General features: G+C 40.7%; 1 protein-coding gene across 1 annotated transcript in view; it reads left to right on the top strand.

Moving 5' to 3' along the window:
• The first annotated feature begins 4,912 nt into the window (after positions 1 to 4,912).
• The window catches only part of TXLNG (taxilin gamma), a 39,635-nt gene continuing 21,172 nt past the window's right edge, over positions 4,913 to 23,375 (top strand). The window contains exons 1-3 of the mRNA XM_050964014.1: positions 4,913 to 5,396; positions 15,603 to 15,912; positions 16,736 to 16,827. Coding sequence (XP_050819971.1) covers positions 5,262 to 5,396; positions 15,603 to 15,912; positions 16,736 to 16,827 — 537 coding nt within the window. The 5' untranslated portion in view covers positions 4,913 to 5,261. The remainder of the gene's footprint in view (positions 5,397 to 15,602; positions 15,913 to 16,735; positions 16,828 to 23,375) is intronic.

Genomic DNA, 23,375 nt, shown 5'->3' with positions numbered 1-23,375 from the left:
AGATAAGTTTTCAGAGAACACTTCTACCTAATGCTGCAGCCAAGAATATGTAGTTTTAGATTGAGTTCATTTTTTATTCTTCACTCTTCACTGAAACAGTAACCTTTGAAAATCATTAAGCTTTAAGTAACTTGAACAGTTCAGCATTTCTGTTAATCTGTGACAACCTTTGCTCTTTTAAAACTTAAGAAATGCAAAAGAGGTTATGGAGACTTTCACCTTTAAATCAGTTATATGAATTGAGTAGATAGTGACTGAAAGTTCTCGCATCATTCAGTCACTATCTATTCACCTTTTGGACCCAAGTTAAGGTTTGTCTAGTGCCAAGTTGACTAGTCCTAGTCTATTGTTACATAACCCATCATCCAATGGCCATCTTATCAGAAGTTTGTGACTGTATATTACCATTCAGGTATAATTTGCAAATGCAAATTTGCATTTATACTGCATGTGCTCAGACCTACTCTCATAAATGGCATTTCAGTTTCCAGTATTGTCAGTCAGGATCTTTGCAAGCACACTAATTTTTAAAGGAAAGTAGCCTACAAAAAGAGAGTCGAATGGGAGGTAAAAGAATAGCTTTTCCTGCTGGAGATATGATTTCCAGTGAAATATTTATGGTAGTTTTCTCATCCTAGTTCAAATTTGTGCACTTCAGAGTACTATGAAGTGTGGCATGACAGGTAGATGGCCTTTGCACACAAGGCCTATGACTGACTGTGGAAAATGATAGTATCTGTTCTCATTATGCCTGCCTCAACCTTCCTCACTAGCACTAATCCTTCACATGTGTTGTTACCAAGACATTTTTTTTTCATATAGTAATTATGCTGGTCCTTACCACTGGCATTAACAAAAAGTAGAGTGCCAGAATTGTAAAAATCACTGCAGTTGAAAATATTTTTTAATCTGTTTATTGTCTGAGGAAAATTCTGTTGCTGGAATGGTCTCTTCAGACTCCTACTGCACTGGTAAGTACTAATCTGTTTCTGGCACCCTAACACAATGCAGTTGGTCTTATGGTTAAGCTTTTACTTTAATAAAAATAAAGGCAGGCTAGCCAGCACCAACTGTAGGGGAGAGGGCTTCCTTTTCCAACCCCCCTCCGTAGTTCAGAGTTGAATTGGTTTTTCCCTCCCCTTCAGAAAGAACCTGTTCATTTTTATTATGGTTTGGGGAGAGTGCAAGAAATATTCTTAATTGTTGTGTACTTGTTAACATAGTGCCAGGGCCAATTTAATGGAATCTAGGCCCTTGGCACACCACAAAATGAGGGTTTCCCAGGGCTCTGTCCCACACTTGAAGTGGCAGCAGAAAATGGAGGAAGGACTTCCTGTTCCAGAGAAGGGCCAGCAGCATAAGGCCACTTGGAGCATCGAAATTCAGAACCAGCTGGGGAAGAGGCCTATTTTTCCATCAATATACAACTGCATATGTACAAGTTCTCCATATACTGGTAAAAGAACTAGACCCCTTTGTTTGAAAGAAAGTTGATATTAAGTTGAGTCACGATTATATGATTTTTATGACGATCTAGAACACTTTTTATAAGCCTTTAAATTAGCCATTAAGGCTAGCAAATAACTTTCTTATGGACCCAAGCCTTAACATTACTGAAAGCAATTCAAAGCTTATTGACTTACTCTCAGTGAAGATCATCTTTACAAGTGTAAAGTAGCTGGGGAGGGAAAATCTGGTGGCTAGAGCACCTGACTGGATGTGGGATTTCTCTTCCTAGCTCAGTTAGAAGTTATTTACCCTCTCTGTATTTGAGTCTCCTCATCTGTTAAATAGGGATAATACTTCCCTATTCCATGAGTAAGGAGTGATGTTTAATATATTGCTATAAGCCTGAGATGCTTTATAGAAGGGCACAGTAGTAATATAAACATTGGTAAATATTAACATACAAACTGTGTTCCATTCCTGTGGCAGGGAAACTGTTGCCTGTCCTACACTGAAGAGGAGAGGGTCAGGACCTTTGGATCCTTTCTGCCTCCCATAGGCCTTCTCACCTAGCCACAAGTGAGAACTTGTTTTGTATCTTTACCTCTGCTGCTATCACACGACAGAAACCTGTCCCTTTATTGTCTCACAGATCTGATCATGCTTTTTCCTCTCTCCTCCACAATAGTGTCCCTATAACACGTTCAGATACCGTAGGATTTTATCCCATGCTTCTAAGTAGATGCTACCCTATACGAATAACTTCTACAAAGATAAGCTGCCACCCTGTATTGGATGTTACGTCCTTTAGTAACATAATATGATTTTGTGTAGTATGAATAGGGTAAGTCATATCTCCCTGTGAAACAGCATTGTTTGTATTTTCAAGGCCTGTGCAGGCATTTGTCAGTTAAAAAAAAAAAAAATGTTGTAACCCCCTCCACACTGGCCACCTGAGGTGGGAAATTGATGACTGTTTCAAAGAATGCATGTTTGCCTCTTCGCACAACGTATTATCTATCATCTGTCCATGGTTTCTTCCCATTAATCATTCATCTAGCCCTCTTGAAAGTAGAGTTGAATCATAGGGGCACAAAGCAACAGAGAAGGGGATTGTTTGATCGAGATGAGAGCAGCCTTTTAATCTTGCTATATACACTGAAGTGTCATTCCCAGAAAAATTGCCCTGCATAGCCTCATCCTTGTGATAGATGTCATAGTTTTTTCTCTATGAAAATCAGGTCACCCTAACCACAAACACTGCAGTGGGATGTGGTGACTCTTAGAAGTATTTTTCTTACATGTCGCAAACCAAACAGCAGAGTTGGCTAATTCTTAGTTTTCAAAGTGATGCTCTAGAGCAGGGGTCCCCAACGCAGTGCCCGCGGGCGGGCATCTAAATGTGCCCACGTCCTGGTCGACGGTTGAGCATCCGCCGAAATGCTGCCGAATTTCTGCAGCATTTCAGCGGCAACGCCTCTCGATGACGCTGCTTGCCGCTGACAAGCAACGTCACCAAGAGGCATTGTCGCAGAAATTCAGCAGCATTTTGACGGGTGTTCAACCGGCGCCACAGTCCTTTGTCTGGCGCCCGCCAGATGAAAAGGTTGGGAACCACTGCTCTAGAACAAGAGCAAATAAAATACTTAAATGAGAGTTAATACACACAAATACAGGGCAAAAAAAGAGGGGCATACGAATGGGGCATAATTTCCCACCAATAATTAAATCTTTATATTTGGTCTTGAGCTTCTTGCTGAAGTCTTTTCTACCTTACTTGAAACTCCTGCATCTCTTAGGCCAGAGCACTCTATTGGTACTAGAACTGCCATTCTGCAGAGCAGGAATTGTAGCATCCTCAATTCACCACAGCTCACCTAAACAAGCAGTAATGTCTGCTTGTAGGCAGAAGGTAAGTCAGACGTTCATTCTTAGCTGGGGCCCCTGTTACGTTCCCTCATTTGTCCTACTTGTAAAGTTGTATTACCTTAACTAAAGGTGTGATGTTGCACTGATTTAAAGTGCTGCAACTTTACGTGGGCACTTAAAGTGATGTAAATTGGGTTTATGGCAGAGCAGATACAAAGACAAACTAAACTGCTTTACACCAATTTTAGTGATGTAAGTTTCCATAGCCTTAGGCTATGTCTACACTACAGATTAGGTAGGTATATGTTATGTTGCTCAGAGAAGTAAATAAGCCATGCCCTGAGTGAGATAAATTACACTGACCTAAGCACCAGTGTGGACAGCACGATGTCAGCATAGCTACAGCTTGCAGGGGTTGGTGTAATTAAGCTGATGGGAGAGTTCTCCCATCAGCTTAGAGCAGTGGCTCTCGAGCAGGGCTACATATATCCCTTAGGGTACACAGAGGTCTTCCATGGGGTACATCAATTCAGCCAGATAGTTGCCTAGTTTTACAATGGCTAAGCACTAGCAAAGTCAGTATAAGCTAAAATTTCATACCATGACTGGTTCAAACTGCTCTGTATAGTATAGACTGAAATGCAAGTATATATTCCAATTGATTTACCTTATAATATGAAAAAGTGAGAACAAGAGCAGTTTTTCAGTAAGTGTGCTGTGCCCCTTTTGTATTTTAATGTCTTATTTTGTAAGCAAACAGTCTTTAGGTGAGGTGAAACTTGGGGGTACCTAACACCAGACTCCTGAAAAGGCTACATAGCCTAGAAAGGTTGAGAGCCCCTGCCTAAGAGCATCTAGGCTAGCAGCGCTACCCCGGCATAGCTGCTGTGCTTGTAAGCACTGTAGTGTAGTCAGAGTCAAAGTTGCAGTGGTTCACAAATGCTTCTGTCAACTTCTGTGCCATCACGTGATGCAGGGGTATACCGGTGGTGGTCCTCCGACAAACAGCGTCTGTTGCTGGCGGCTGTGTCTATACGCTGTGTTATAGTGCTATAGCTGTACCCGCATCGTCCACCAATGGCCTAAATCCCGGCGGTGTAGTTTTAATTAAAAGTTTTATCACTTTGGCTATAGGTCGGCCCCGTTTCTCTACTTCAGGAACAAATATCAGGTTTCACCGGTAACCGTGCCTCCTGACCCGCCCGTCAGGGCACCTGCAGTTTCCCCTCGCTTTCCAGCACTCGGTGAGCGCCAAGAAAAGAAGTGTTGCTGCTGCTTGGCCAGGCGGCCATGTGCCCCAGGCGCAGCCGCTTCTCTGGCCTTGGGCGCAAGGGCGGTCGCCGGCTTGGCGCGGCCCGCAGCCCTCACACGCCTTGGGCAAGGATCCCCCTCTCCGGCCGACCCGCGCCTATAAGGGTCCCTGGGGCCCCTGCACAGTCACCTCCAGCGCCGCGGGTTCGCGGGCCGGTTTCACATCGCTGAGCTCCACGGCCTGAGCGCGCGCCGCTCTCCCGCCCCTTCGTGGCGGCGTTGCCATAGCGCTGCGGACCCCACCTCGGGGGGCTGCATCTCTCGCTCCAGGAAGTTCTGCCGCCAGAGTCGCACGCAGACTACACCGCCCACTGTCCCGCGCGGGTGGGAGGGGGAATTGCACGACAGCTCCCAGCATGCTCTGCTCCTGCTGATCCAAAGTGAGAGTCTGATGGGACTGGCGAGCTGCGTCATCCGCACAGCATGCTGGGAATAGCAGTCTGCATCTCCGGGCTGGCGGGAGGCGCGCTGAGGGTCCCCGACCGCCCGGGTCCCTGGTGGAAAAAGTGTACATCACGTGACTGGGAGAGCTGCGCGGTGATTGGCTGCGGGGGGGGGGGCCGGCACAAGCGCTTCCGGTGTGTCTGGTTCGGACGGCGACGACGGGCTGCTTGTTTGGATGCTGCCGTCACATCATGGCGACGCGCGGAGCCGAACCAGCGCGCGGCGGGGGCAGTAGCAACAGCACTGTAGGGTCCGGACGGAGCCGGCGTCATAGCCTGGGGCACCGGGAGGAGGCGGCGGTGGCGGCAGCGCGGGGCAGCCCTGAGGTAACGGCCCGGCGCGCGCGTTGTCGGGCTCTCCCCACTAGCTGGCGCGTCCACCGCCGCACGCGGCGCCGCGCGCCCGGAGAGTGGCTGGTGCGGGCGGCTCTGGCGTGCGAGGCAGCGCCTCAGCCCCAGCCTCGCGATGGGCTCCGCTCCCGGGGGGGGCAACTGCCCCCAGCCCACGGCTCGAGCCCGGCCGGGCCGGGGGCCAGTCCGCGGCCAGAGCCTCCCGGGCACAGCCTCGGAGATCCCGGCTCCCGCGGTGGGTGGGTGGGTGGGAGGGAGGGAGCGCGGGAGCTGCGCGTGTGACGGGGAAGGGGGTTGGCTGCGGCGGGCTCTGCAGTGGCTCCCGGGGGGCTGCGGCACGACCCAGAGCGCGCTCCGCACGCGCTACAGGCCTCCCAGGCCACCTGCCTGGCTGGGGTCCCGCTCGTAGGGCTCCGCGCCTGGCACCCCAGAGAGCCCGTGGGCCTGTCGCTTCAGGCTGGTCAGTTCGTGGCACTTACCCCTGGGGTGATGCGTCCCCGTCCCCCCGCACCCGCGCTGTCCTGGGGAATAGCTGGGCAAGCTTTAATAGGAGCTAATATTGGCATCTAATGGATCACGTGGTCGTTTCAGCAAGGGGTGGATAGGGGCTGTATATGTATTGTAGTTGTAGAATACTTGTTACAGGGTAGGATGACCTTTGCCCATTTCTCATTTTTGTACTATTTGTTTTAATTTTCTCAATATAGTAGTAGAACTGATCCAGTATAGAATGCTCCTAACCCTGCCAGTCTTGCTTGTGTGAGTAGTCCCATTGAAGTGCATGAGTAAAGGTGGTGTTGCCTGATCCTATTTTTGTTTGTACAGGGAAAGTGGACATTTTTTATATAATATGAATCAAAGGTAATGTTAATAGTTTAATTTTCCATATCTTCTAAACCAAAAAAGGCAACATTCTTAATAAAATCTTACTAAGAGTGGTATTATAGCTCAGTGGATTTACAGTAGTCCTTGTTTCTATTTCTTGCAAGAAAGCCATAATATTTCTCTTGTGTGGACTTATAAAAACACACTTGTTTGTGGACAGCACTCTATCCTTACAGTACTCTATCTTAAAATGTGCCCTGATGCCATTTGTATATATGCTATTGAGTGTAATACACCGTTACCTTGTTATAATGCCACCCAATATAACACAAATTTGGATATAATGCGGTAAAGCAGTGCTCTGAGGGGGGGGTTGCGTACTTGGGTGGATCAAAGCAAGTTCAGTATAACACGGTTTCACCTATAACGGGGTAAGATGTTTTTGTGTCTCAAAGACAGCGTTATATCGAGGTAGAGGTGTACAGCTGTTGATATAGGTATATTCTCACTACTTTTCTGCTCCAGTATCTCATGTCATAGTCATATAGGTTTTCTAGTGTCTGTCATGGCATGTTACCTGTAGTAGGAAAGGTAACTTTCCAAGGTGCAAAGTTTTCTGTTTTGGCCAATGGAAAGTCCTCAAGAGGCAGTGAAACTATTCCTTGCAAGAATCACAAGCCATTCTTTCTGTAACATCCTGGTTTCTACTACCCCAGTGAACGCTGTCTCTTATAGTTACCTTTATTTTTAAATAGTGCCCCTTACCAAAGCATTCAGAATGTTAATAACAATTTTTAAAAGCAACTTGCATAATAATATTTCCTTCCTCTTAAAATAAGAGCATACAGCCAAACAAAGGAATCAAATTTGATTAAAGAACTGAAAGGTAGAGCAAGAGATATTGGGCAAATAGTAGTTTTAAACAACAGTTGGAAAGCAAAACAAATGGGGAAAAATTTGATACAATCTTTTTTGTGTAAATAAGGCCTCAAACTTTTTTTTAAAATAGGCTGTCACTTTTTTACATTAGAAACTCAGATCTTGTCTACCCTGTCTTTGAGAGAGATACTGTGGATGACCGGAGAACTAGTAGGATTTTAGTATTAAGGAAGTGAAATCTGATTGAGGGAAAGTGAGTCACAGTTTAAAACTGTTTTTGTTTGTTTGTTTTTTTGAACACCTGTCACAGGCATTTGAGTTAAACAGAAGATTGGTTTGTTAAACATTCAACACTTTGTTTTTAATTCAGTTAAAGTCTGAGAGAGTTCCAGTTGAAGCTCTCCGGGTCCTCCAGAGAAATCTTCTGCAAACATTTGATATTGGTGATATTTGTAATGTAAAAACTGTGAGAACAGTGGAGTGTGGGGAAGAGAGTAGGAAGAACTACCTTTCAGGTCTTTATGCAACATAAAGAAGCAATTTAGCACACCTCCTTTTTGCAAATCATGGTTGAAGGTGTTTTTAAGAGTGAATAAAAATTAGATGGATTTCAGTTTCAGCTGAGTTTCGTACCGCAAGGCACATCAAAGGAAAAAAAAAACAAACCTACTATTTAGTAGGCTTTCAAGGAATAGTATGATCCTTAAACCCAAGAGGTGTGTGAGTGTACGTACTTGTCTGAACAAGGCTCAAGAAGCAGGCCTTGAATGTGGCCAAGATCATCAGCACTGGTTTTTAAAGGAGTACTGTAAACTTAAATTTGTCTCAAAACAAACTTCTGCAAAGATCAAAAGAAATGTCTAGTTAAAAGAAAATCAGTTGAAAACTGTTCTTAACTTTCTCCTGCGGTGTTGGAAACCCAAACCTTGCAAAGAACCTGAAAGGGAAACTATCATTGATATTCATTGTCAAACCTGACACATGCACAAAGTAAATACTATAGAGAGCATAGAATGGAATTTTAAAATTTCACATTTAATAATTGAAGAAAGTAGTAAAAGGACCAATGTATTTATGTTGTATCTTTTTTTTTTTAAGTTCAGTGTTGCATGCTATCACAATCAGTCACGTCATAGTCTGTGTTGGTTTTCTTAAAAAATTGTGCATAATAATGTGATCATACCATTGAGCCTTGAGCTGCTGCAAGCAATAGAGCAGCCCTAATGAGAGCATTCTGAAAAGAGCTACAATAAACTAATGTCACAAGGACATTAGTTGATGTTGTAATATCACATGATGAAGAAACACCTGTCATAAATGCCCAACTTAATTTTTATGATATCTGACCCATGACTTTTTATGGAAAAGTTACAGTCAATATTGCCAAAATGATTGTGGAACTAGGTGACTCCTGCAGGAATATGTACTATGCAACTAAGTCTTTCTGGGTGTGTCCACAATAGGAAAAATTGTTTTTTATCATATATTTAAAATCCTAGTGTGGGCAAGGCATAGTTTTCACATGTTATCAGGGTGAGGTAAACATGAGAGAGGAAGGGATGGCAAGGGTTTACTGCAACCATCTAACGAGTGAAAACTATGAACTGTCTTGTCCACACTAGGATTTTAATGCATTAGCTGACACGTGATAAAAACACCTTTTTTTCCTAGTGAGGACAAGGCTCTTGTATAGTCATAAAGTAATGCAAGTGTGGCAGGATTAAAGACAGGATTGTCAAATGAGCAAAATAAGTCAAACATTCCTTCAAAGGAGCGGCTGAACTAATATGGTACGCTTGTCTTTTGACTGGTGTATCAGCATAAAGGTATCCAGAAGTGATTCTGTATACCTTGAACAGTACCAGAGGTTCAGTCTTTGGCACATACTTCAAACTCTTCTGTGATGATAAATAGTAACCATCACAGCTCACTGACTCCTATTTTCCAGATGTGATACTACCTCACTTTTGGACATGGACATCTTGAGTAAGTTCCAGTTTGGGTCCTGGCCTTTCCTCTGGGGTTGAGACTGCATTTGTCAGGTTTTGATAAGTTAGTCTCCTAGGTTTTGAGAGCAGTTGCAGAGGAACTATCAATCTCTTTTGGTTATCAAAGCACCAGGTTGTCTGTGTTTTGTGCAACCCCTCAGGCTCCTTCCCCAAAAAGACTTGGTTTGAGAGGGTATGGTAATTGCAAGCGCTTGACTGTGAAGAGAGATTTTTTGAGATGTGTGATGGTAGCTAGTGTCTCAGTATTTTGGGGCAATCTGTGATGTTAAACTAAATGCAAAGATACAGGTAGGTCCTGACTAAACTATAACTTTTAAGTATGTTGTTATAATCTGGTCAGATAAGCAGTATTACAGCCATGTCCTGTGACTTTTGTGTTACAGTTTAGAGTAGATCAGATTTTAGTTTGACTATAAACAATGTAGTTGCTGCAAACTGTATTCTATTCAGCAATCAGTCCTAAGCTTTCAGACATCCTTCTGTTTTATATGGTTTCTGTATAATTTCTTACATGCAGAGTCGTGTGGACTCGGGCACTTAAGCAGCCATTTGTTCAGTGCCAGTGTTTTAGATTGCAATACAGTTGTGTTTGAGAATCTAAGTTAAAATGTGAATGAGTAGCAGTGATGCCATCTTAAGCCTGTAGATAGCCTGAAATGATAACTCTGAGGAAAGTGGGGAAGTGCACTGTGAAGGCTAATTTTCATCATCTGATACATACCCTTTCCTTGATTAATTCAGAAGTTTAGAGAGCAGTGACTGGAAGCTTTGGGGTGACCAGACGGGAAGTTGCTTTCTGACTTCAGTCAGTGATTATCATATGTCCTTAAGCACAACTCTTTATCCTGGCCAATTAACCTGGAGATAAGTCTTATTTTAAAAAAGTCAGTTTTTCTTTAAACACTAAGCTGTTTGTCTTGCCAGTAATGAGTTTCACAGCTCAATGTGTAAAGAGAGAGATTTCCTCTTATTCTTTCTTAAACTTTTGCCTTTTAACTTCATCAATTCCCTTTTGCTTGTATGGGGCAGAGTATGCCTTCTCCATACTATTCATTTTATGTATCTCCTCTTATTGAAAACTTTCTTAATCCATGCAAGCATGCCACCTTGGATTGATCCTGTCAGATCTTAAACCTAGAAGCATCAAATCTAGCTTGCTTGCTAGCACACATATATATATACCTGCCCCTGGATATTTCCATTACATGCATCTGAGGAAGTGGGTATTCACCCACGAAAGCTCATGCTCCAAAACGTCTGTTAGTCTATAAGGTGCCACAGGATTCTTTGCTGCTTTTACAGATCCAGACTAACACGGCTACCCTCTGATACAAATCTAGTTGGAAGCTGGTGATGAGACCTGGGATTTGATAATGGTAATTTCAGTAGATGGTACTTCTGCCTTTGTACTGACTTAGCATTTATTAGACAACATGCTGTTGGAAGTGTTGCATATCAGGTATCTGAAATGATTGTGTCTAGAGAGCTTGCAAAGCACTTTAAGGTGAAGGGATCTTTTACCATTTGTTTGTTGCTCATCAGCTTGGCACTCAAAGCAAACTAGCCAATTTCACTCTTGTTTTCATTTTTACTTATTTTTATTTTTAAATAGGTGGCTATTCATTGCTCTAGACAAACATACAACAAAAACTTTTGCAGATCTTGCAGGTTAATTGTGAGCTTCTCTTGAGATTTTTCTAACAAATATCTTCTGCATCTCTTTCTTAATCTGTCACCCTCACAGACTGAGATAATAAAACTTGAAAGAAGTATGTCCTAAATGTTTTTGGGTTCTGGCTCTGTTGGACCAACAGTGGGGAAGATCTGTGGGGCCATTCTCAGAAAGCCAGTGCAAATAACTGGGTAATGTGTTTTCTGTGAGAAGCATTGCTAAACATCTGGTATGCCATATTCTGCACTTAGTGAAATTTCCAAATCACCTTTGGAGAATACCCATGTAGAAGACAGTTCAGTAATCCAGTCTCCAGTTGAGACAGGCATGGATTACTGAAAGAAAAGGTCATCACCTTTTAGTCACATGCAGACTTCTGAAAAAAGAGATTTCCTTTTTCACAAAAACTGCAGCACTTTGAGGGGTGAATAAAAGTGTAAATACTTGGTTTATGTAGATTGAACAAACATAGAAAGTTGAAGTTGTTTACTGTATCTTTTGTGATAAGTCTATATGAACGAATGCCAGTTCTTAGAATAGGGGTCTCCGGATGCATTTCCTGATGCCCTTTGATTATGCTGGCATTCATGAGAGTTGTAACTACTTATTTTCTTTGATCACACTCAGTCCCACTGTTTAGGAAATGGGTTAGAAGCATGTCATTACATTACTGTCTAGTAAGCAGCCACTAGTCTTTCATTTTCCCTCTTTAATGAACACTTTTTTTCCTATAAATAAAATAAAATAAATTCCTTTTTAAAGTAAAATCTGACTGTGCATTAGATTGAGAAATTTGAAATATTAGCTCTTAAAACAGAAATTTTGCTGCCAAGGCAAAACTTCAAGAAGGATTCCCTCTAGAGTATGCAGGCAGAGGACAATTAATGTGCATAACATATATTCGGAAAGAGTTGCTGAGGCCAGGACTTAGATTTGTAGTGTATAGGTGCTGCTCAGGTCAACGGTCACAGCATTTCACCTTGAATGACCCTCTTACTCAGACATCAGGCTGCATGCAAATACTCTGGCTTGCAACAGAATTCCAGTCCCGCTGCATGTGTGCATATGATTTAGTGGGAATCCAGGGCCATCCCTGCAGGATAAGAGCTGCCGCTGTGGTGTAAACCACGGACAAAAGGGAAATCACATTATCCATGACTTTCCCCCCGCCACAACAAATTTGTAGCCTTACTTACAGTTGCCCAAGTTGTGTGTGTGCCCTGTAGTTTGATATGTGCACACTGTGATCTTCATTACTTAGATCATGTTGAAGAACACACTCAGTGAATGTCTACAATTATGGGGGAGCAGAAGCATCACTATAATTAAGGCTGAGACTACATTACCATTTACAAGTTAATTTTTCTAAGTGCTCTGAAATCCACGGGTTTACTCCGATTGTCTTGATTTGTTATGCCTCCTGGGGGCCTGAGATAGGGTTAGTGGTCCAAAAATTTGAGGCCATTTGAACAAGGGGTTCCCCAAGATGCAGTAGTCTCTTTATTATTTATTTTTTTATTTTTATTTTTAAAAAGGTCATCAAAATGTTATTTTAATGTTTTTGCATGAACCTGAGGCTCAAACTATGGCTTGGATATTCCCCAAAATACATCACCTGTTCAGGCTTGATTTCAACTAGCGTCTGTCACTCACCATCTCTTTGGGCAAGAAATATTTTAAAAGCTATTCAAGATAAAAGTTGGGTTTACAGCCTGGCTCTAAGATGACAACACAGATGTGACCAGGTGTGCTGGATTGCAGCAGTACTCCGGTTTGGTCCAGCCACCCCTCTGTCATGGTCAGCAGTGTGGAGGGCCAAACTGGAGTGGCGCTGCGACCCTGGATCCCAGGTCACAACGCCCAGCCCCGGAACACAACGCAAGAGCTGCCACTGGCCCAGCCCTGGAGAACACAGGAGCAGTATAGTGGTCCAGAAATGTATTAGACGTTACAAAGTCTAAGGTTCCACTGACAAGGTATTTTGTAGATCTGAAATTGTCAAAATCTGTTTGCTCTGAGATGAGAAATGGATTAAATTGATTTGGTTTATGTGCATAGATGAGATAACTGTTCTTAATTGTTAAAGGGTTTATTAAGGTATGTTGCATCCTATTAATAAACATGCCTATATGCGGCCTATGAGAAGTGTGGTTGAGGTTTAACTAGTTTTATAGCTGATGGCTGGATCTGTGAGTTTTTTATTACAGGCATTTTCAGGGCTCTTTACCATAATATTACAGTGACAGATATTATATCATTAAAACCAAAGATTGTATTTTTTCTTAAGACAGAGAAGGAAGCAGAGGTTGAATTATGTGTGGATGCATACTGTTAATGATAACTTATGTTTCTTTGAACAAGTCTACTCATTTTTGTGAAAAAAGGAAATGGCCTTTTCTACAGAGAAATTTGCACCAGATTATTTAAACAAGTGCAAACCTATGTGTAGACAATTAGCTTAAAACTTGTTCCTTATCAAATTAATCTGGAATAAGTCTGATTTAAAACCAAAATGAGTAGCTCACAACCCATTTTGCAACTTGTAAACCTTTTAAAATCAGTTTAAAGTCACATCATAAGTTAATACCAGTGCAGCACTGCATGTAGACATGTCCTTATAATAACTTGGAGAGACATTTACCCTTGCAAATGTCATGCTGATTAGTCTGTATCGTGTTGTACCCCATGGTTTCTCACCCCTAAAATTGGTAGTCAAGTTATATTTGAGACACAGTTTGGGGAAACTTGTATTGCTACTGCCCATGATATACCTGCGCTGTGAAGAATAGACTTCATTACTGTCAAACTCTTGCTTTCTATCTCTAAAATTCACTTAAATATTTTAAAGAGTTTTGGAAGAACATTTACTTTTACAATCATGATTCCTTTGAATAGCCAGTATGTTATACATGTTGTAATGGCATGATCATAAAAAGCAGGAATTTTTTGTCCCAACTATTCATTTGCCAAGATACTGGCCTGGCTCTTGATTAGAGCATACAGGTTAGACTATTCAGGCTCTGATATTGTCTATCCTTAAATGATTACACTGACTATGTCTGGTTTTTTTCATGGATGAGAGAATTCACTGGTAAGAGTAGTTGCATTTAGACTTACAATTGTTAAGGACGTGGCCACCTTCTGTTCAATTCCAGAGGTCCATAGTAGGTTTCAGTATGGCACCAAGAGAACTACATCTTTCAAGTTAGCATAGACCAGTCACCAGAGAGAACTACAGCTTACCTTCCAGTTAGGTGCTGACATTCTTCTGAACTTCATATCAGTTTGAGGCAGATTTTTATGAATTTTACAGAGATGGCATTGTTTACCCACAGAATTACAGACAATGTGTCTTGATACTCTAAACCCAGAGCCAATTTGTATGTGATATTTTTTGCTGCTGTAATATTTTCAGAAAGGTGAAATATGACTTTAAAAATGAAATTGCACATACTCTTGCTCCTTCTCCATATTTTTAATTATGTTCTGTGTAGCATGAGTTTAATATCAGTTTCTTTTTAATTTAAATCAGCTTAGTAGTGTGTCTTGCTAACTCTATTACTTTTATTTTACAAAAAACATAACATTCATGTTCCACTGTGTATTCTCCAGGAGCATTTTCAAACACTTGAAATTATAAAAATGTCCTTTTTCTTCCTCCTCTTTCCTCTCTCCCTCCTGTATGTTTCCTCGTTCCATTTTTGAACTATTATTTGAAATGTTAATATCTTTAATCTTTGAAATTAAGTCATAAAGTAGCTGTCAGACTTCATTAACTGCTGCTGGCATTTACTGGTCCTGCAGCATATACAGGATGGCATCTTATCTGTTTTGTACTTTAGTCTCACCAGTAATTAAGGACCGTCTAAGTGTGGGTTCAGTATTCTTGCATTTGAGAATATATATTGTGATTTGTTTTACTCAATTGGGAAAAACAGCTTCTCAAACTGACTCTGGGGATGCAAAGGTCAGAAAGTTTGTGTTTTTAATGCATGTGTACATATTTTTGAAATTATTAAATGTGGCTTTCTGATTTTCAGTAATTTTTAGATTGTATCACATTTTGAATATAGGGTGTAGGCTGGTTCATGATTTATTAAATTTTTTTGAGGGTCCTATTTGAGTGGTGTTACTTGAAAATTAACTTAATACTCCTGTTTCCTGTGTCTGACAGTATTTTTCATTTGATTCCATATACTTTGACCAATGGAGCAGTTGTGTCCTTATTTTAATACTCTAGTCAAAGCTACTGGAACACTTTAGCTTGGAAATATAATTTAGCATGTAACTCTTCTAATACTATACTTCTTGGAATGACAAGCCATTGAAGATAATTCTTAGCTTGATTCATCCTTAACAGGATGATGTTTCAGTGACATACTGTGTGTGTGTGTGTGTGTGTGTTGAGGAGTGTCTCCAGGGAGTAACTACTTCACCTGCTCCATGAGTTAAAAAAAAAACACACAAAAAACAGGCTGGAGTCCTGTGTACCTAAATTTTTCAAGTTACTTTGTTATGAGAGAATTATTGTCAAGTGTAGTGCCTGCATTACTCCTTAAATATTTGGGGGTAAGTTGGTCATTTTTACATATTGCTATCAGTGGAAAAGCAAAACTGCTTTTTATATACAGACAGTATTAATTTTTCCAAAAGTATTGACTACAGTTTGCAGTTTAACTTAATGATACAGTAGCTTTTTGGATTCTTGTTTATGTATACTGAAAATACAGTAGAGGTTTTTTACTTCAAGTAAATTTTTCTTGGTAACTTAACTGATTACTACTTCCCCTTTTGTAGTTTATGGTTGGTACAACAGGTGAAACTGGAATTTGCGAAATTGGAATGAATACCCAGGCTCAGTTGGTGAACAGCAAATGCATTGAATCTGACACAACTTTGCAACATCTGCAGTCTAATTGTGATGGAATAGAAAGTACAGGTGCATTGGACGACAAAGATTATATCACAAAAAATAGAAAGCCAGTGGGTTCAACGTACTGTACTCAAGAATCACGGGAGGAGACTCCTGGGAGAGAAGAAACCCGTACTGAGCCACCTGATGGCCAACAAGATCCAGAGACTGAAAAAAACAAAGAGAAAACCTTAGGTATGTGCTGTTTTAGGGTTTGGCTTCTAAATTACAGCAAGTTCTGTGTTCTGAAAAAGATGATGGTTTTAATGTTTCACTAAAAAATGGCTTCACATTTTACCCTGGCAATCTCTGAGTCATTCTCAGGAGCGTTAGTTTTGTTGCCAAATGGCATTTTGTCATCCTTATCATGATGTGTGTTGGGGGGAAATGGGAGAATGTGTTTTAAAAGGTCACTGGTTGAAATTAATATTAAAAAGTCATGCACCTGTTAATATGTTAATGTTTTAAAAATCTAATCCACTAGTCACAAATTGTTTTACTTCTTGCATTTTACTCAGTTTAATAATTGTAAATAGACTAATCAGTTTAACTTCTGGTTGTTAAAGACTATGATGCTGCATTGTTTGGGTTACGTACACTGAAGATGATTGTATATCAGACCACTTTTTATGTTTAGCTGATGTATATCTCTGTATTTCATAACAAAATCTGAATTTTAGCTCTCGGGTTTCCAAAGTGTATCAGATATTTCTTGGTTTTTATCTTCTGAAAGAGAAATTCTGAAAGTCAAAGAATTCTTGTGGTCTAAGGCTCTGTGCATACTGCAGTTGGATTAAATATACTACCACCCTATGTTATACAACTCTACAGACAGCAAGCTACTTATATGTATTCCTTGTTTCTTAGGGACTTGTGTTGCCATTATCTAGTAAAACAATATGCAGCTATTAAACTAACATGCCATTAAAAACATTCTAGATCATCATTAATACAGAACTCTTTTCAGAGAAAAAGCTTTTATAGGATTTTTTCAGTATTTAATTTTTTTCATCCATAGGAAAAGAAGTACTGTTATTGATGCAAGCCTTGAACACACTTTCTACTCCAGAAGAAAAGTTGGCAGCTCTCTGCAAGAAATACGCTGATCTTGTAAGTAATCTGTATAGCTAACAGATACTAAGAGTACATCTAAATTTCTATTTCTTGTAAAATGGTTTTGGAGAAATAGTTATTCATCTACTTAAGAGTGTGAAAATACATATTAACTATGGAAGAATAGCAGGGTTTTTTTCTTTAATTCAAAGATATTTTAACTGATTCAGCTATTTCATTGCATTAGCAGAATATATTGGTTGAAACATTCAGGTTTCTAATGGAAATTGTTGCAGTCAACATAAAAATTCAGCACTTGTAGTTGATTTCACTTTTCTGTATGTCTCCATAACTGCTCTGTAAATCTAAAGAGGAATTTCATTATAATAGTATTCTGATAATGAAGTACTGCAATATACGATAATAAAACAGATTTCAATGCTACTAGCAACAAAATCAACATCGGTAGTCCAGCGGTAATTAATTTTTTTTTCTTGTGGAGTAAGATACGGCTGTGCCCCTATTCTGCAATATTTCTACTTTTTGATAAGCTTGTCAATATCTACTTGACTCATGCTGGAAGTTTATAACTTTCCATTGCTGAACATATCCGCTGGTTCTTACGAGTATGATTAATTTCTTTTTCACAAAAATAATCCCAGAAAAATAGTGTCTGCATTGGATGTGAGGCAGCGCAGCAGGCTCTAATGTGCTCAACATACTATATGTTTCCAAGACAATACAATGTAGATCAGCCATTAGTGATAGAAAATGATGACCTAGTAATATTTTTGGAAATTGGGAAAAATTTATGTTGACCTTCTGTTCTGCTCCAGTATATCTTCTGAAGATTTAGTTTCTTCCGTAGTTTTAGAACATTGCCTCAAGTGAATGTTTGTTTTTCTAATGACTGTAAATAGCAATGGAAGCATATGATCTTTTTTTCAGAACCAGCCCTAAAAAAGAAAAACTGCCAGTTCACTCTTAGTTTATTTAGGGAGGATACTACACTAGTGAATGGGAACAGGTGTTTATTATTGAACAATGTATTCTGACATAATTTGGTACTTAGAGAAGGAATAAAATTAGCTAGCAAGGTTTCTATCTGGATGAGTTTCTACTAGGGCCGTCAAGTGATTAAAAAAATTCATCGTGATTAATCATGCGATTAATTGCACTGGTAAACAATAGAGTACCATTTATTTAAATAACTTTGGATGTTTTCTACATTTTCAAATATATTGATTTCAGTTACAACACAGGAGACAAAGGGTACACTGCTCACTTTATATTTTTTCTGATTACAAGTATTTGAAGTTCCTTCCAAAATCTGAGAGGGATAAGGTGGGGAGTAGGCTTTCAGAAGTCTTAAAAGAGCAATACTCCAATGCAGAAACTACAGAACCTGAACCACCAAAACAAGAAAATCAACCTTCTGCTGGTGGCATCTGACTCAAATGATGAAAATGAAAATGTGTTGGTCTGCACTGCTTTGGACTGTTATCGAGCAGAAACAGTCATCAGCATGGATGCATGTCCTCTGGAATGGTGATTGAAGCGTGAATGCCTTGTAAATATCTTGCTACACCGGCTACAACAGTGCCATGCGAACACCTGTTCTCATTTTCTGGTGACATTGTAAACAAGAAGCGGGCAGCATTATCTCCTGCTCACACTTGTTCCTCTCAGTGATTGACTGAACAAGAAATAGAACTAAGTGGACTTGTAGGCTCTAAAGTTTTACATTATTTTGTTTTTGACTGCTGTTATTTTTTTGTACCTATTTCTACATTTGTAAGTTCAACTTCCATGATAAAGAGATTGCACTACTGTATTTGTATTAGGTGAATTGAAAAATACTATTTCTTTTTTTTGGTGTAAATATTTGTAATCAGAAATGAATATAAAGTGAGCGGTGTACACTTTGTCTCCTGTGTTGTAATTGAAATCAATATATTTGAAATGTAGAAAATATCCAAAATATTTTAATAAATGGTATTCTATTTAATGTTTAACAGTGCTATTAATAACTCTTAATGTTTTTAATTGCATGATTAATTGCAATTTTTTATTTTGCTTGACAGCCCTAGTATATAGATGTAATATATCCTTGTGGTTAGCAAATAGTAGTACAGTATTTGGTTTTAAGGACATATTTAGCTGCAGATCAACATGCTTTAATATTTACCAACCAATGAGAGTCTGCCTTTCTTCGAGAAACTAAAAAGTACAAATGTAGATCAAGATGAAAATTTATTTAAATCAATCCACCCAGCCTTGTAGATCATTCCCTTTCCTGTAACCAGCATAAAGGGCGGTAGCAACCTCCTGGGCAGAGCAATTTTATACACCATATGAAACGATCTTTAGAATAGCTACCTGGTCACATGTATTTATACCTTAAAATTCTACAAACTGGATATTCAAGCTGATGTTGCCTTCAGTAGGAGCGTGCACCACATGCTAGTCTCTTTGGGCATGTCTACATTACCACTTACTTCGGTATGATTTACTTAGCTCAGTGAATAATCTCTATTCCTGAGCAATGTAAATTACACTGACCTAAGCGCTGGTGTAGACAGCACTGTGTTGGTCAGAGAGCTTCTCCCGCCAACATAGCTGCTGCCTCTTATGGAGGTGGAGTAATTAAATAGACAGAAGAGCTATCTCTTGTCTGCTTATAGATTCTTCACTAGATCCGCTACTAGTTCTTCTAGTGTAGACTAGTCTTCAGTAGTAGAGAAAGTTTAGAACACTGAGTGTATATAGTTTTCTTTGGGTATGTCTACACTACCCATTGGATTGGTGGGCAGTGATCAATCCAGCAGGGGTTGATTTATCGCGTCTATTCTAGATAAATTGATCCCCGAGTGCTCTCTCGTCAACTCTGTACTCCACCACCACGAGAACTTATTCCCGTAGCTGAAGTTGTGTAACTTAGATCGTTCTCTCTCTTCCCCTTCCCCCCTCTGTCCCCCCAGGTAGACCAGGCCTTTGAACATGACTTGAAGGCAGGAAACCATTTTAGGGTTGGATATTTGACTACAGTAATAGTCAAATGACAGCCAAACTTTAGTCAAATACTGTCAAATATCAAAAAAGTCATATTTTAAGCACTATTTTTTTAGAACAGTGTAAGAAAGATAGGATGTAGAACAAACCTTAGTTAAGCAACTGATTACCTGTATGCCACCTCTCTTATAGTACTTTTGTATAGTTAAGCAACTGAAACTAAAAGGGGCGTGAAAGCTAAGTTTAGTTTTATAGAGTTTTATTAACTATCCTTTACTGCAAATAATAGAGGGTATGAGAAGACAAAAATAGTATTGGACTTTGATTAGTTATAAAAAATTTTTCTAATTTTAGCCATTCAGGTTTTCAGAATTAAATTACATAACCTCAGTGGAAAATAACATTTATACTCTATTACTATCTTGAGACGCTGACTCTCTTTTTAGATTTTTTAATAAGGCCACATCTACAGTACAAGTTGTGGTCAACGCAAGCTATGTTGGCATACAGCCACATAAATCACTCAGGCGCATGCACACTTGGCTGCTTGTGTTGATGTAACACATACCCACCATAAGTGCCTTTGTTGTTGTAAAGTGCAGTACACTCAGGGTAAGTATACCAGTGTGTCACACACCACCATGTTGTGCAGTGTCTTTCGGGAAATTTTCATGTTTTGTTAGCTAGAAAGACTAGCCCAGGTGTCTCTGGAAGCTAGTGGTCAAGGTCCCAGCATGCAACTTTCTTCATCCATAACCAATATTTTTTTTGTGCCTTTTAGAAAATATCTTACCAACCTGCTTGGCACTTTTTGGTTCCTGCTATCTTTGACAGAAGCATGGAGTCCACAGAGCTCTGCATTATCTCATGAATGAACGTTGCAAATACAGGACGCACAATTGTCCTGTATTTGCAGACCCAGAGGAGTATTTCAGCAAAGGGGGACATGATGATCTCTTCAACAACAGATTGCTGAGGGACATTCAAGGTTGTTGGGTGGCATTCATAGAGCAGCTTCAGATGGAGCTCCAGTTCTGGGCACAAGAAATGAGCACTGACTGGCAAGCTGGCATTGTAATGTAGGATTTGAACAGCCAGCTTTAGCTGCAGAACTTTGGGATATGAGAAGCCGCATTCCTGGATCTGTGTGCTGAGCTCACTGTAGCCCTCTAGTGCAGGGGCACCAGAATGAGTTGCATTGACAGTGAAGAAATGAATGAGATTGCACTCTAGCCTTGTATTGCCAAATTGTCATTAGATAGTGTAAAATAATTTTGGAGTTAGAAAATCCACAGTGGGGACCATTGTCATGCAAGCATTTAGGGCCATTAATCATCTGCTGTGCAGGACTGTGCCTCTCGGCAGCGTGCAGAAGGACATGATGATTTGCAGCCATGGGTTTCCCAAACCACAATGGTACAATAAATGGCATGCATATCCCTGTTTTGCCTTGCTACAGAGTACATCAACAGAAAGGGCTACTTTTCTATGGTTATGCAAGTCTTGATGAATAACCAGTGTTGCTTCACCTGTCGATGTGGTTTGGTCAGGGAAGCTGGATGACCCTCGCATCTTTAAGAACACAGGACTCTTCAGAAAGCTACAAGCAGGAACATTCTTTCCCAACTGGAGGATTACCATTGAGAATATTGGAGTGCCAGAAGTGATTCTGGGGGACCCAGCTTACCCTTTGTTCCCCTAGCTCATGAAGCCATACACTGGCCACCTTGACAGCACCTAGGGAAGATTCAGTTATCAGCTCAGCAGGTGCACAATGACCACTGAATGTGCTTTTGCTAGATTGAAGGAATGCTGGTGGAGTTTACTCGCTAGATTGGATCACAGTAAGAAAAATATTGCAGTGGTTATAGCTATCTGTTGCATCCTGCATAATATATGTGAGGCAAAGGTGGAAGTGGAACACGTCTCCTGACGTTGAACAGCTAGATGCCAGAGCTATTATGAGCCCAACGTGGAGCTATGCATTTGAGGGAGGCTTTGAAAGAGCACTTCAGCAGTCAGTCACAGTAGTGTTCTGTGCTGGAGTGTTCACTGGGCCTGGAGCTTTGGGTGCTGCTAAGAATTGTCATGTGTGATGTGCATTTATAAGTGTGCAGGTTTTTCCTGAATCTATTAATTTTATGTAGTGCTTGGTGTGTATCTTTCATGTACTGTTTGCTTTGTCTGCTGCTATGCACTGTGAAATATTTGTTGTAAACCAATAGAAAATGTAATTCTCCAAAAATAGAACTTCATTGAGTGCAGAAAATCAATATCGGGGGGTGGGGGGGAATGTTATACAAACTGTTAACCTAAATTAAAAGGTGAAAATTTAAAGTTAGAAAGGGTGTAAACATTTGTCTGTTTGAGTGCACAAATGTAGTTGGTTGTGGCTAGACATAACCTGACCTGGGAGAACCACACGGTTGGTGTATGTGAAGCTGTGGTTTTCCTTGCTGTCCCCTGGCATAGCGTGGTGTACAGGTGAGGATTTTGCCTGTGACGGCATGTGGTATGTTGGGGGGCGGGGAGGTGTAGGGAGTGGTGACCGTGGAGTTTTCCAAGGACAGCAAAGGGAGGGGAGTCTTGGATTTTTGGACTTGTAGGTCAACCAGGATCTGCAGCATTTGGTTTGCTGCTGGAGAAGACCCATTATGTGTTTCCATATGCTTGTCTTGCTGGGACTCCTGAGCCTTTTTCCTGTCGTCTTTCTCCATGCTGTCAGTCATGTTGGCTTTCCAAGCCCTTTTGTTCACAGTCCAGTGCAGCAGTAGCTCACCTAATTTTGCTGAGCATGTCCTCCCTAGTCCTCTTCTTTCTCCCCATGACTGTGGGGCGTTCTGCGAGCATGAATGGGGCACCCCTCAAATTTGCCATGCCAGAAGCTGCTGATTAAAAACAGACGTATGTATATATTTAACAATCAATAAGAAATGCTTATTAACACTTCAGCTTTGGACTGCCTCAGCACTGCAATGCTCTCCAGCCCCAGCAAGTATGGCAGAGCAAGGGTGAGGGGTAGGAAGGATTTTCTTTTGCATGAAGCTGTAAAACTTCAGATTCTGTTCCATGAGTATAGGGCAGTGACATTGATTATTGGCACTGTGTTCCACAAGCAGCGGTGATTTTAGTTGATATCTCACTCCTAAGGTTCACAAAGGCACAGAGAACACAGCTGCTACTGGTGCCCTGAAGCTGCCTGTGCCTGTAGCCTATATGCTGCAGTGGTGCCAGCCAAACTCATTGCCGAGTGGCATGGGAAAGTGTCCTACAGCAGAAGAAATAATAATGTCACAATCCCCAGAAACCTTTGGGAGAGGATTGTGGAGTATTCCATGAAAGTTTCATTGAGATCGCTCAGGAAGATAAGTGACATCCCTACTAACATAAACAAAGTGCACTGCCTGGCCCTCGGCTGCATAATCCAACAGCAGAATGAAAAGCAGATGCCAACTCTGCATCTGTTTGTATCTTTTTACCTCTTCTTGTGCAAATAAACAGTGATAAGTCTATACCTTTGTCTTAACTTGGGGGTGGTCCATGGGCCATTTTTAAATTTAAACATTCTAAGGAAAAGTGTATGCACATACTTA

Source organism: Gopherus flavomarginatus, chromosome 1, assembly GCF_025201925.1.
Source record: "Gopherus flavomarginatus isolate rGopFla2 chromosome 1, rGopFla2.mat.asm, whole genome shotgun sequence".
In the NCBI taxonomy this organism is placed as follows: domain Eukaryota; kingdom Metazoa; phylum Chordata; order Testudines; family Testudinidae; genus Gopherus; species Gopherus flavomarginatus.
Note: the sequence above shows the minus strand (reverse complement) of the source record. Positions and strands in the feature narration are given on the sequence as shown.